Source organism: Taeniopygia guttata, chromosome 4 (assembly GCF_048771995.1).
Source record: "Taeniopygia guttata chromosome 4, bTaeGut7.mat, whole genome shotgun sequence".
Taxonomy (NCBI): Eukaryota; Metazoa; Chordata; class Aves; order Passeriformes; family Estrildidae; genus Taeniopygia; species Taeniopygia guttata.
The window spans coordinates 47,868,823-47,883,089 of record NC_133028.1 but is presented as its reverse complement, the minus strand read 5'-3'; the positions used below and the strand labels follow the sequence as shown (position 1 = coordinate 47,883,089).

Genomic DNA, 14,267 nt, shown 5'->3' with positions numbered 1-14,267 from the left:
GCATCTTCCCTTACAAAGAGAAGCCCTTTTTTGACCCTTCCAAGCAGAGCAAATAATCAACAAAAATCTTACATACTGACTTAACATTCTGAATCACTGACAAGACTGACTCAGTTTTAACTTAGCAGATCTAGAATGAAAATTTTAAAAAAATCATGCAGCACTACTTGAATTCTGCAAAACTTGTGCTACAAGAAGTAGTGAAGAATTAATGAGCCAAAGCTGACAAATAATTGCTAAGTGATAATCTGCTGCAGTGAGCTTGGCTTTTTTTTGTCTACTCTCTAGACCCCATCTGTAGCTTCAGGAAGAGAACACAGCAGTAACAGGAGCTGTGAGAAATCAAAAGACTTTGTGTGGGTCTATCAGTCAGTCAACACTGCTGAGCACCCAGGTCATATCTGCATAACCCCAGAGACTCCCAGGAAATCAACAGTATATACAGTTGCTGCTTTCCATTATCTGCCCCCACTCAGGTGGCCAAAGATTAAAGCACTATTTCTAAGCACTTAGGGGATGCAATTACAACTTTAGTGTGGTAGGTAAACCCTCTTCCTTGGCAAGTGCATCCTATTGACCTCTCTAGTTGCATGAAATCAGCATTGTTATGTATTGCCTTTATTTTTTAGGCATGTTTTAAAGTATTTCACTCACTCCTATTTAGAATTCCATTCATTATTTTTATTTGCCTGAACCACTTAGATTCTTTCTGTTCTGTTCAAAAAGCTAAGCTTCTTTCCTGTCTTCTCTAAATCCCAGAACTCCAGTCCATAGGCAATGGAACCCAGGTTGTCAAACCTGATAGGAAAATCACCTTACACTTCACAGCACGGGCAGAAAAAACAAACTCTTTGCACCCTACTAATGTAACAATGTCTCTGCGTTTTCACCAGAAAAACTGAACTACAAGCCATTAAAAAGATTCAATCCCAGTAAAAGCAAAGGGAAGCATAAAATACTACAATCAGTTTAATACTGCTTTATGCTGTATCTCACAAGTGTTAAACACAGAAAGTTATGGCGAGGAGTAACATCTCATTGCATAACATCTATGAACAGTTCTCCCAAACATACCTCAGAATGACTTCCTATTCTTCCAGAGGTTTTCAGAGTATATCCATTATTACTCACAGCATGAAAATAACGTCCTGACAGGGACAACACCATCCTATTTTCGCCGTCCTTTGATTTTCACACTTTAAAAAATAATGAACATTATCTCCACATAAGTAAAACTCAAACCCCACTTTTGACTGGGGGGATTGATGTGTGAACTCCATGCCAGTGAAAGGTACTATTTTGAGCAGCAGCTAATAATTTATGTAAGTAAAAAGAACCCTCATTGTTAAACAGCAAGGGGAGAAAAAAAAATAACCTCTCCTTTCTCTGCAAAGCAGAAATCAGGCCAAAAATGTATCTTGAAGGAAGTATGTACCTGTGAGTATTATATATTCAACCCAGTGAAAAATACAGTTAGGATGGATTTATTTCCTGGAGAAAAAAAGTGATGTTTCTCTTCATGTCCACATTTCCTGGAGATACTAGTATCAGATATAAAAAAGTTCCTTTCATAAAACTATTGAAAAGTGGACACTGCTACACTTACCTTCATGCTAAAATGAAACAAATTTTAAATAGAACAATATATGCAAATAAACACAAAGAGAAGACCTAGCCTGTGAAAAAAGCAAAAATAAAACAAAAAAATTGTTTATTTCAGACTTTTTTTCCTAGGACCTGAAAAATATATTCTAGTTTCTCTGTCCCATCTCTCTACAGCTCCTTCATTATGCTTAATTTCTGAAAATTGTCAGTGGCATCCAGTGCATTCTCACAGCAAGGCTATGTGTAACAGCACATCTTTATATCCCACCTGGGAAAAATCTTCAAAGAATGAACATGCACAGTTTCCTTCAAACTACTTTCACCATGACAGTCATCTGTTTATATATTCAGTATGAAAGAAATACTTCAACATTGTCAAATTTATGGTAGTATTAGGCATCTCTGATCACTTCAGTTTTCCCAAGTACTATTTGTTACTTCCCTGCACAAGGCTTTATCTGATTTAGAAATTTATTTTTGCTTCTGAGATTCATAACCACATTCCAGAAATAAATTTAGAAATTAAAGAATACTGCTAAAATTTACATGAGGTAAAAATGAAGTAACTTATGGCTTGACAGTTCAGCACAGGTGCATTTGTAATCAATTATTTGGTTTTCACATGGGTACAACTTTTCACTCTATGTATAAAAAAAAATTGCTAAGAAAAAGGACAGCAGTGATTATGTAGTGGGAAAATAATTGATTTACACAGTGCCCTTCATTGTTCAGCTGTCCTTAAGCACTTCACAAAACAGGAAACCTCCTAGGTGTACTACCATATGGGAAAATACAGCAGCTGTTCTGTGAGCTACAAGAGCTCACCTCTAACCAGAGGAATCTCATCCTGAGTGAACACAAGGCATTTGGGAAACATTTACTCTGTTTAAGAAAACCTGGGGGTATAATGCTGCATGTACTTAGAATTCTTAAGTATAAAATAAAGCATGGGAAATCAGTGCTGTAAGTGCATGTTGGCTGCAACATATCTCTTAACTACAAAAACTAAAAGTAGCCTCTCATATCTCAAGTTTAGGTTGCATTTCTCCTATCACACCTAAACCGTATATATAAACAATGCAAAACTCTATGCAGATGGAAGAAATTAATTTCCTTTTAAGTGCTGAGGGCCAGACAGATCTCCAAAGTGACTGGTGCTTGTACACTAAACAATACACTAGAGGAGACTAAAGAAGGGAAATTTTATCCTAAAATCAAAGAGACATTCCCAGAGGTGAAACCTTTCTTACTAAAAACTTATTCTTTGTAAGGAAAAGTTAATCCTCTCTGGAAAGCCACAGCCTAACTTTTGCAGTTCTTTGTCTTCCACTTCCACCCTATGTCAGCAGCACTAACCTTCTGTTTCCGTCATCAGACAAAGCAGACAATGCTCACCTTTGGTCTCAGTAACAAGCTGGATAAAGCTGTCTGTCTATATTATCATTTCCTCTCTTTCTGCTTAATAGCTGCCTTTCTTGTCTTTAATGAACACTGCGGTACAGATAGGCCAGACATAATCCTGCAGTAGGAAAAAATGGCAGAATTTGTGCCATGAAAGCACAAAGCTCAGTTCTGTACATTTTATTAATCTTGTCTCATTGAACAAATAATTATCAAAAGCATACACAGTTCTAAAACTGGAAGCTTTCCATAAGGAAAATCCTTCCTGTGTGATGAAACACACAAGTTATCAAAACAGGATGTAGAACAGAGAGCACACGTGCATCCTTATTTCAATTGTTATGGCATTAGTCCTTCCTAGTTGAATTAATCTTTGGAGGAATGTTGTATTTTTTTTAAAGCAAGCATGCTCTGTTTCTAACTCTATGAAGCCTGCAGAGACAACTGGGCACAAAAGTGAATTGCAACTCAGAAAACAGTCACCTATCAAAGAACATGGTAAACTCCTAAGCCTCTTACATAAAGATTACTGTCAACTTCAAACGGATTATAGTCAGGGTGGCCAGAAAAGCCCTGAGACACAAATTAACACCCAATGCATCCAATGGCTCAGTTATTCCAAAATCTGCAGAAAAAGGTTGAAGACAACTTATCTCTCATCTCATTTGGTACACTTCATGAGTGGATAAGAGCAGTTCTCCAGTTCTCAGATTCAGAAACAAACAAGCAAGCAAGCCCCACCTCTTCCCTCTGCTCCACCCTACACAGACACAAAAAGAAAACATTCATTTTATAATGGCAGAGTTTATTTACATTACAGAAGGTTTACACAAGTTGAAAAGTTGCTTCAACAGGAATCCAACAATCAGTGCTTTTGTCCATCTTCAAAAAAAGCGATGATTTTTAAGATTTCATGATACACCTTCAGAAGACCATGATGATCACTTGGGAAAAAAGTACCAGGAATCAACTAAAACAAACAAACAAAAAAATACAAGAGTGACATTAGTTTTATACCACCAGACATGCACAAACACTTGAAAAAACAACATTCTGCCCTTTCAGCTACCTTCCCTCCCTTAACAATACTGCTATGTTAGCAGTATTAGCTGTGTTAGCTCTATTCTCCACCCTGTGAAAAGCATGGCCTCAAAATAATATCTGTTCGTTTTAACTGTTAAGCTGTACCAATCCTACAACAAGTTATAATACTGTTGTAACCATTCCTGGAAAACATCACAGATCAGGCAGATGATGTTCAGTTTTCTGTCAGAGGTCTGAGATCTAATACATTGGTAAATAAATGCTATTTATTGGCATGCCATATAAAGACAAATGGAATGCAACTTGCTTTCCCATGACATGGGCTACACAGATGCTGCTTCTCAAACAATTTGGCACTTGGCTCATGACTAAGTATAACTTGGTATTTCTGTAACTCCCTCCATCTCAAAAAGCACATATGTCCTCTCTATAGTTCCTGCCAATAGAAAAATCTTTTTTTAAAGTAGTTAAAACTGAAAATGTAGGATGCATTATTATTTCTTAAAGAAAAACACATGCTCTGTTAACATGAAAAAGAGTCATAACAGTGACAGGATAAAATTTTGTCTTTAGAACTTAAATAGTAGGTATGAAAATGTCCATTTTAGGAAAATGAGCTGTTTATTTGATTACTTAGCTACTGTGAGGAATGGACAAAAACTAAGGCAAAGCAACCTATCTCCTTTAAAAAAGATAAATGTCAAGCATTTGCCTTGCATGGTCAGTAAGAGAAAAATTTTATCTTCTTATCTTTTTATGTGGACTACACTTTCATCCAAAAGTAATCTTCTCCCACAGAGCATTCATGGATTTCTGTTCATGTTCTATTTAGCAGGAACAGGCAATACCATACGGCAGGATATAACTATTATAGTTTTCATATACACAAAACTGCCTTTTTGCAACAAAACAGTTTTCATGTCAATTTTTAAAGCCAGCAATTAAGAGAAGTTGTATGACATCTGAGAAAAAAGATACCTTCTGGGGAAACAGGATCTCCATTCATAAATGCTGGTGCCTAAGAAAGAGAAAAAAATAGATAGGGAAAAAACCCAAACCAACATTTCAGTACTTAAAGTTTCACAGATAGCACCCAAATTCACAGGTACTTTAATGCTCAAATCAAGAGATATTAACTAACCCAGAATTTTCTGTTGTCCCCACAGGACAATATTCTACCTTACAGATTTCTCACCCTCACTGTACAAATTTCTTTGTTGCTCATAAATGACAAAACAAGCACATGAAAAATTAGTGATAGATTAACACCTTAACCTAATGCAATGGGGATTTTTGATGACTGTATCACCCTCGAGAATAACAAGATTTGTTGTTTACATCTAAAGAGTATAATAACTAGAAAGGTATTTTTATGTGTTTCACTGTCAGGTATGCATGTTAATACATACACACACATACAATTTACATTAAACACATGCAAACAATTTAAAATAAATGTGTGATGATACTCTTACAATTCCATTTTGACAAAATAATTCAGTTCTGTAGAAAGTGACTAATTGTTTTAAAACCCAGGTCTGGCATTTCAAAGCTGGATATTTCATTATTCAATCACAGGAGTGCACAGCCTGTCTTGTCCTGTAACTTAAAGGACAAAATTAAAGACACTTTTAACCCATCTGAAATCACCCTGCCTCATGATGAGGATGTAACAATTTTCCACTGCCCTTCCTCAGCACAGCAGCACTCAGGCTGAGCTGCACTGGTGTGACACAGCCTTCCTGAATCTGGGCAAGCACAGGACTCCAAACACTGACGAGAACAAAGCCTGTGAGGAGGGAAGGAAGAAGCAGGATTCTTCTTTCCACTTTACCCAGGATAATGACCTGCATGGGGGGGTTATGTGACTGGTCTGAAAGGAGGTACCAGTATGACAAACATAACCCAGATCATATCAGCAGAACATCCCCTCTTTTTCCAGCAAAACCCAAGCTTTATCTCATAAGGCAGGGAGATCCAGAGGTCACCATTTATAAGCAGGTGCCTGCCACTTCTGCACTAAAAGCTTGAGATAAGGACTCAGTACTTTCTCACCATGACCAGATCAAAATCTCACCTCACTGAACCAAGAATCTCTTCACTACACAACACTTTCATCTGGAACACCATTTAAAAATCAAACAAAGTAATTAATTCATTAAAATAAACCCCAAACTAACAACCCCATCAATCTTTTCTTTCACAACTGGCCACTACAGAAAATTCTACCTTTACTAAATCCAAATGGAAATATTCTCACAGAAAATGTGTAGGGAGAAAGGCAGTAAATAAACCTTTTTTTGCTTAGATCTGAATTATTCAAAACACATCAATAAATACACAGATTCAAATTTGGTTGGAGATTTCTTTAAATTATCAGGAAAAGTCAAATATTTTTCCCTGTAAAACACTGTTCTGCATTTTATCAAAAGAGACCATCTAACAAAGCTTTCCTAGCTCACTTTCCAGTATTATAAGAAAGAATTATGTGATAAGTCTGAGAAACATTGCTCTACTAACTATATATAGATTGTCTTGGAGATTTTCCAACTTGCAAAGTCCTCAGCAGCTTCTTCACAGAGCAAGAAATTCTTAGGATTAATACTAAACAAAGGCTTGGTGGTTCTGGTCAGTTTTACAGATGGCAACACTTAAAAGCCTGACATAAACAGTGTATCTTAGCACTAACACATTCATCTCCAAAGCTCTATGACTCCTGGGGTAAGTGTGCAACATCAACCGACACTGGAGCTGAGGCACCGATGAGACAACTTTCAGAGGCTAGAGAACACCAGAAATTTTCACTATGTAGTGTTAAAATTCATTTAGATTTGTAGTTGCAGGGGACTGTGTAATTTTGGCTGGTTCAAATGTTCAGTATGTGCTCTTACATGCACAGGTTATCGTCTATCTCTTTGGAATTGATTGTCATGGCAATTCACCTGCTGTGGAATCGTTCTTAGTTTGCTCCCAACACAGGTGACAGTACACATGCCAACCATCTAGAAACTCTCTCAGTGGAGTGGAAATTCCCCAACCCAAACAAGCCATTCTAGTTCCTCATCTGTAAAGTAACAAAAGGTCAAATAATTCTGAGAGCAACTGGACTACCTTGGGAACCACCCAGTCAAAAGCTATAGGAAATTCTGATTAGTGCACACTTGGTAAGGATTTGAATGTTTTCTATTTTGTTCTGTTATAGTTCTCTTGCTCACCATAAAAACCCTTCCACAGCAATAGTGAGTGTTGCCTCTTGGCTTTTGGAGTATTTGGGTTTTTTTGTTTTGTTCTGGGGTTTTTTTGAGAACTCAATATATCTGATTTAAGGCAGTAATCACTCACTCAAAAATGCTGCAACTGAAATCTGACGCTGGAAAAAGAATTGTAGGGAACCAGCTCTCACTGCAGAAACAGCTCAGAATTTTTAATGTAGCTGAAATATGTTTCTTACTGTACTTGCATACAAGATCTGCTTCAGCTTTTATTATTTTGTTTTTATCCAGGACCTAATAGATGGATATAAATTAGAAGAAAATGTGTCTGCTTTTAGTTTAAAAAAAAAAAAAAAACAAAAAAAAAAACCCAAACAAAACCCTCTGCAAACACAGGCAGCTTTCATTTGAAACCACCACAGCCATTAAAATTCTGCAGCCAACACTCACGTACTTTCACTTCAGTATGAAAGAGATGAATGTCTGACAACCAAAGCATGCAGTGCAGTGTATTAGACAAAAAGATACCTGTTTAAAATGTGCAAGTCAACCTCCCTGCTTATATTTAGAGTTCAACTGTCCATGATTCCTATTTCAAGGCCATTTTACTTTTTTACTTATTGCAGACCAGCAACTGCATGCAGTAGGAACAATATTTATAACAGAGTATTGCATATTTTACCTGTCTGGAAAGCATGAAGAGGCAGCACCCTACAAAGATGTAATTAAAACACTTGGACTGAACTGAAACAGAATGTTGGAAAGGAATATCTGGAAACAACTTCACTATCACTTAAATGAATGTGAGGCACAAAAAAATACAGGAAGTCATACTATTTGATAAGAAGGAAAGCTTTCAAATAAGAAAGGCATTACAGTTAGATACAAGGTATCTATTTTATCAACTGATTTTCTTAATTTCCTCCCCTCCCTGAAAACCAAAGAAAAAAGAAGATTTGTTATTGAGAAACAAAGTAAGATATACCGCTCATTTAATAATTATTTATCCTGCATGCCTCAAAGAGCAAAGAATGCAAAAGGAAATATTCCTTTGCACATTTGTTACAATTCAAAAATATTTGGACTTGAAGTTTTAGCTACATTTAAAGACTCATAGTTATTGTAAATTTGAAAGTCAGAGAAGGTAAATACTTGCTTATACCTGTGACTGACATGTCTAAAATCGTATTTGAATTCCAAAATGAGTTTTTCTTTCATTTAAAATTTACAGTCCCATTAATCAGAAATTCAGAAATGCAACACAGTACTTTAAAACAAGTACTGAAAGCAACGTATCTGAATAGGAAAAGTTTGGTTTGACACATCTTTATGACCTAAACCAACATTTCTTTCCAATCCAGAGTCTTACTTTCTTGTGAGAAAACAGCACCCAGGACAAGACATTGTTACTAGAAATGCTGTTGGAATGTTAACTGCACAGACAGTGGGCAGCGTGTCCTTTGACACCTGAACTTGCACAATTACTGTGACTGTTGAGGTGAAACACTGGGTGCCCTGGCAGCTATGCACACATGCAAAGTACCTCATGTGGTCATGAGCACAGGCTCAGTCACAGCCTATGCTAGAAAAGAAAAAGTAATACTTGGGGGCACATTTCTCCATGTAATTTCTGGTAACGTTGCTTAATTTCTGGCATCGAAACTAGTGTATTTTGAAATGGAAAAAATTCTCCTCCACTAAAATTTGCACATAAAAGCATCAAACCTGCAGGATATTTTTCTTGCCTGAACAGGAAACCTGCATGTTTTAATTTTATGTTAATTTTTAGAATATGACAGGTATTCTTTAGTAAACATTCAAATAAGCATCCCCTCTCTTACAGCATTGCATTTAATTATGCAAGTAGACAAACAAAGGATCTGTTTAGTGATTAGGGACTACAGTCAGCTCGTCAATGAGTTCTAACACTGGGTGGTAACTCATGGCAACAGGGGAGACAGAGAAGACAGCGGGCTAGATACAAATACCAGTCCATCTTGCTATTCAGGATCAGAAGAAACAGCACTGCAGAAGGATAAAAAGCAAAAGAACTCCAGCAGAACAGTAATGAACCTTCCAGAAAGCACAATTGGACCACTGCAATGAAAGGTTTCTATCACAACGCTTACATTTCCCCACAACTTTTCTGCTCCTTCTTTTACTTAAATTTTTGCTTAAGGAAAGACCATTTCAATTTAGCTGCTTTATTTCAGTTTTGGAGCTCTGAACAGTCTTTTCCAATTAATCATTAAAAGAAAAAAAGGGGTGAAAGAAAACTAAATATCCTTACTGACTGCACAATCGATCGGGCATCCTCCTCACTGCAACAAAATGGGCTGCCACTCACCAGAATATTTGTGCTGAAAAATAAAATTAAAAACCTGCTTTATCCATCAGTGGAAAAGAGTCACACACAATTAAGTACTTATAGGAAAAAAACTACCATCACATATAGAGCTCAGAAATGTGTATCTACAAGAGATGAGGAAGTGAAAGCCACAAAGCAATGCTGGAAGGAACAGGTGTGTGGAAGGGTGTTCTTTGTTTCTTTGCGTTTGAGGAGGTGTCTAGGCTGTGTATTCTGTATTAATGTAAGCAGTGCTCACACTCAGTGCTTCTGGCTGCTAGCTTGGGTAAAGTGCAGAGGAACACAGTCAAGAAGTTAATCCCCCCAGGAAGTCAGCAAAAATAAACTGGCACTTTCTGAGGGAGCTGAGAAACACTGTGACAGCTAGCAGAGATGATGTGAGTACACCCCATCTCTTCTGCCTTGCAGGATGGCCATATTTGGAGGCAGATCATGGAAGTAACAGCAGGTTACTTCAGCAACCCACCTGTATTATCTAGCAAGAAGGAAAAGCAGGCCAAAACTCTGCTCCAATATAAAGCAGCAGATACCCATAGTATTTCCAGACAAACTCTGGGACCACATCCTTGGCAGAAATGTTTCCCTATGAGTCTATATCCTTTCACACCAAAAATTACTTTGATCATGAGTTTTTAAGGTCCTACAGAATAAACTGCACAAACTTCAATTCCCCAAAGCAATAGTATAAACAGTAACAAGAAGCCCAAGATTCTCCCACAACAATTCTGAGCAAACACTCTGGGACCATTTCTCAAATGAATGTCACATCTACGTAATCAATACATTACTGGAGCCACTTAACAGTAAATCATCAATATACAAGGATGAATTAGTCAATCATTATTTATTATCAATTAATTATCAAATCCATTAATATTCCTGTCATCTCAAATACAAAAAAAAAAAATCTAAACAGTTCATGGACATCTGCAAGTTGCTGAATAGCACCAGAATAGTACAATATGAAGAGCAAGAGATGTGACTGGATACATACCACTTTATAGTACCTCCATCAACTTTTTTATGAAGCAAAGCTTTCCAGTGTTCATGGGTAGATTTAATAATTTCAACAGCAAAATCCTAGCTTACAACAAGGAAAGATTTGTAAATTAAAATGTTATTAAACAGAAAAAAAGCCATAGAACTAGTTTATTAAAACACACTATTTCCTATGTTATTTTAAGGCACCTCCTTTGAGGCCTCATTAAATTTCCCTTTTTATGTAAAGAAACAAACTTCACTATTTATCAAATATATTGGCAACACATTCAGGACTTTCCCTCAGTCTGCAGCCACAAAACACGAATGCTACGTGAAATAAACTAAATCAGCACTACATGCTACAGACATCCCTACTGCTGTAGAAAATTGTACCAGGCTCTAAATGGGATCAAGCGTGTGAGCTATGACTCCACCCTTACAGATGCAGGTCACAGTTCGGGTTTCCCCTGGAGAGGCAGAACTTCCATTTACTTTATTAATGCCAAATCATATACTTAATCATTTGCAAGAACATAACATGTCAGCTGTTTAACAGTTTCTGCTTGTTTGAAATAAAAATACTGGGGGTGAGGATGAAAAAGCTTCCAAAAATTAAAGTACAATAAGCCCTCGGTGTCCAGATGATGACTGCTAGACTTGCAAAAAGCTGCCAACTGAACAGTCACATTTGTTAACAAGGAATGACTTGGAAAAGTGCCACTGGAACACTGTGAACTTCACCAGAACTGCTGGAGCACAGCCACAGCTGCCTCGCCACATCCTGGGTCTGTAGAAATGCTTGAGAATTACCCAAATGCTCCAAACCAGCTATCTCAGGGCATTTAGTGTCTCCAGGCTTGACATGGTCTACTGTCACTCCACAGTGCAGGAACACCTCTAAGAGCAGTTCCTGGGTTAACAGGGGAGAGTTCATGTTATCAAGCCCTACAACTCCACAACTGATTGATTTAAAAGGCAGTTTTAGTGCAGGGGGGAGTCAGGGCATTTCTTTACCCAGACAAAGCATGTAAAGTTGCCTGTGCTGGTTAGAAGGCAATATGTAACTTTCACAGCACCCTGCAAGGCTGAACTGGCTGACACATGGACATCATTCATGAGAAACCCGTGAGTCTTTTCCAAGCATAATCTACATAGAGTATGCAATACACAAGATGCAAAGAAATTTTATTCAAATCGCATCAAATTTCTCTGGAAAAATCCATGTATTTCCTCCAACAAGGTCTATTCCCTGGTCCAGTCTCCTTTCAAACATTGGTCATTCTTACTGTAAGTAGTTAAATACAAAATATGAAAAAATCTGTAGCCCATTATTTTAAACTGCATACCCTAAAAAAAAAGTCAGAAAATTTTACCAACAGGACTACAAAAACAGCTGAAAAGATAATCTGTTCATTACTCTGACACAGAGAATGAAAATGCTTTGAAAAACACCTGCAAACACACAGATGCATGTGTAAATCTCATCAGGATTAGGACTAAATTTTTTTCAGACTTTCTTTAATGACCTATGCATTTTCTCTGAACAAAATGGAAGGCAGAAAACATTATTTAATCCTAGCCTAATTAATTGTACACAGAAGTCCCTCCCATCAAAATTCATTTCATTAAGCCTCCTTCTTTACAATTCCAAAAATTCTAGGATGTATTACAGCGTCCACATAACAGAATGATGCATTTTTAATTTTGCATTATCTTCACCTTGTTTTTAAATTCTCCATTAAAAGCAAAGTGATTTTCTGGTTTACCATCAGGAACTTTATATAATTGGAACCAGTCAACTGTAGCCTCAAGATAACCCGGTTTGTGCTTCTTGACATCATCGATATCTGTAGGTTAAACGGATAAAAGAAAAAAATAAAAAAGACTGAGCATTGTCACTCACAGGTTTCAGAACATTAATTTTCAAAATTTTCCTAAAGAATCTGAAGCAATTTGATTTCACTGAATACTTTCAAAGTCATTGGTAAATTTCACTTAATTACATTAGCTGCCCATAGTTGCTACCTTACGATTTCACAACCACATCAAGTAGGTAAACCAGTCGTCTCCTGCCCTTCATTAATTAAGACCCAAAGATACAATGAATAAAAGGACCATATTTGTGACAGGAAAAGAAAATTCCACATTTATCTCAATAGGTAGTTTTTGCAATACTTAGATTATTCACTGATGCAATTTTTTCGTCCAGCAATTGCAGGGGCTATGAGCATTTTTTGAAAATGGAAGAATAACTACAGAAACAATTTCAACACATAGATCTTTAAACCAGCACCTCTAAACAGAATACAGGCTTGGCTTGTCAACGTTATATGAAAAGGCACTTTTTTGCTCACATTAGTTCCAAATTCATCCCTTTCAAGACAAGACAGAGACGTGCCAGGAGCTCTGAACACTAACCTGACTGATAACCTTGCACTATCTGCATACTCACAATGATAAAGAATTCTACCTCTACAATCCTGATGGACAAAGATGTGATAGAACACAAAAAGGAATGCATTCCATTTGTAGGACACCCTTGTGAAGCAGAGATGAACACTGCCCTGGTGTGTACAGAGAGATGAAACATCACAGTAATTCTGCTTGAAGACTATGCTGCCATATCAGTGATGCAGTTCTTGATCCACCCCTTACCTGCTGTGCATATCAAATTTTAATGGGCTGTCCTTTGGGACTACCACCATTTCTGTCACTTGCAGTGGCACAGTTCTACCCCTTAACAAATTAACTCCCTGCCAACATGCTTACATGGAAAAGCTTTGAACACTGTTCTAATTATTTTGATGTAAAAAAGGATTTCATCCATCCCAGAAGCCAAATACTTCGTAATTGGTGTAATCTTCTATTTCCTTTCCACAGTCACTTCTGATGGAAATGGGAGCTGACTTTTTACTGCTGCAGTCTACCAGCTATTTCATAACCTCACTCTGGTCAGGCCACCTTCCATGGTGTTACTCTCCTCTAGTGTTTTGCAAGTCACTAGCTTATCTCTCTGTTCCTCATTTCTTCTTGCCCTCCCTCAATACTGCCTGGTTACTTCATTATCTTCTCCCATAGGAATGCCTCACTTGATGACATCTGGTTGGCAATGATTTCTGCTAAGACACTCTTCTGTCTATCCAGTCCTATAAAATCAGAGTTGCTTAGTCCATGGAAATAATACCGAATCATTTGCTTTCCATCTTTAAGTGCCTAATTGTCTTTTAAAATTTCATTATGAACCTGAACAAAGACATTAATGTATTTCTGAAGAGAACTGTAAGAGAAGAGAAAAGGTCTTGTGCTACAGACCATTCAATTCTCAGTAGACCACCAAGGGAGATGACATGTACACTGAACTGGGAGGCCAGACCTCTGTGAGAAGACATTCTGAGTGTTAATAGGCATGTCATAGATGCCACTGGCAAATTCCACTGCATTACTACTGCCCAAAAAATAAAGCATAAATCCCTGAAGAACCCCCTGTAAATTTTTGCTTTGCACACAGTTTTTTACAGGGCTACGTGTTTATGGGCTCAGAGTAAAACACATTTTGAACTTGGCTGCTGGCCATCTTTCTGTAGATCAGGGAATTCCACTGGCAGAATCCCAGAAAAAAGCAAGGGCACACAAGGCTGTGCTAGAGGCAGGTCTTC

The 14,267-nt window shown here is 37.3% G+C and overlaps 1 protein-coding gene across 2 annotated transcripts in view; it reads right to left on the bottom strand.

The window, feature by feature from the left end:
* Positions 1 to 3,790: 3,790 nt before the first annotated feature.
* Positions 3,791 to 14,267, bottom strand: part of PPA2 (inorganic pyrophosphatase 2) — a 34,570-nt gene continuing 24,093 nt past the window's right edge. The window contains exons 8-13 of one of the 2 annotated variants that reach the window (XM_030271639.4): positions 12,331 to 12,458; positions 10,625 to 10,710; positions 9,553 to 9,622; positions 7,945 to 7,973; positions 5,029 to 5,068; positions 3,791 to 3,976 (exon numbers count right to left, since the gene is read on the bottom strand). In XM_030271639.4, coding sequence (XP_030127499.4) covers positions 5,053 to 5,068; positions 7,945 to 7,973; positions 9,553 to 9,622; positions 10,625 to 10,710; positions 12,331 to 12,458 — 329 coding nt within the window. In that variant the 3' untranslated portion in view covers positions 3,791 to 3,976; positions 5,029 to 5,052. The remainder of the gene's footprint in view (positions 3,977 to 5,028; positions 5,069 to 7,944; positions 7,974 to 9,552; positions 9,623 to 10,624; positions 10,711 to 12,330; positions 12,459 to 14,267) is intronic. The other variant, XM_030271638.4, reaches the window with a different exon arrangement.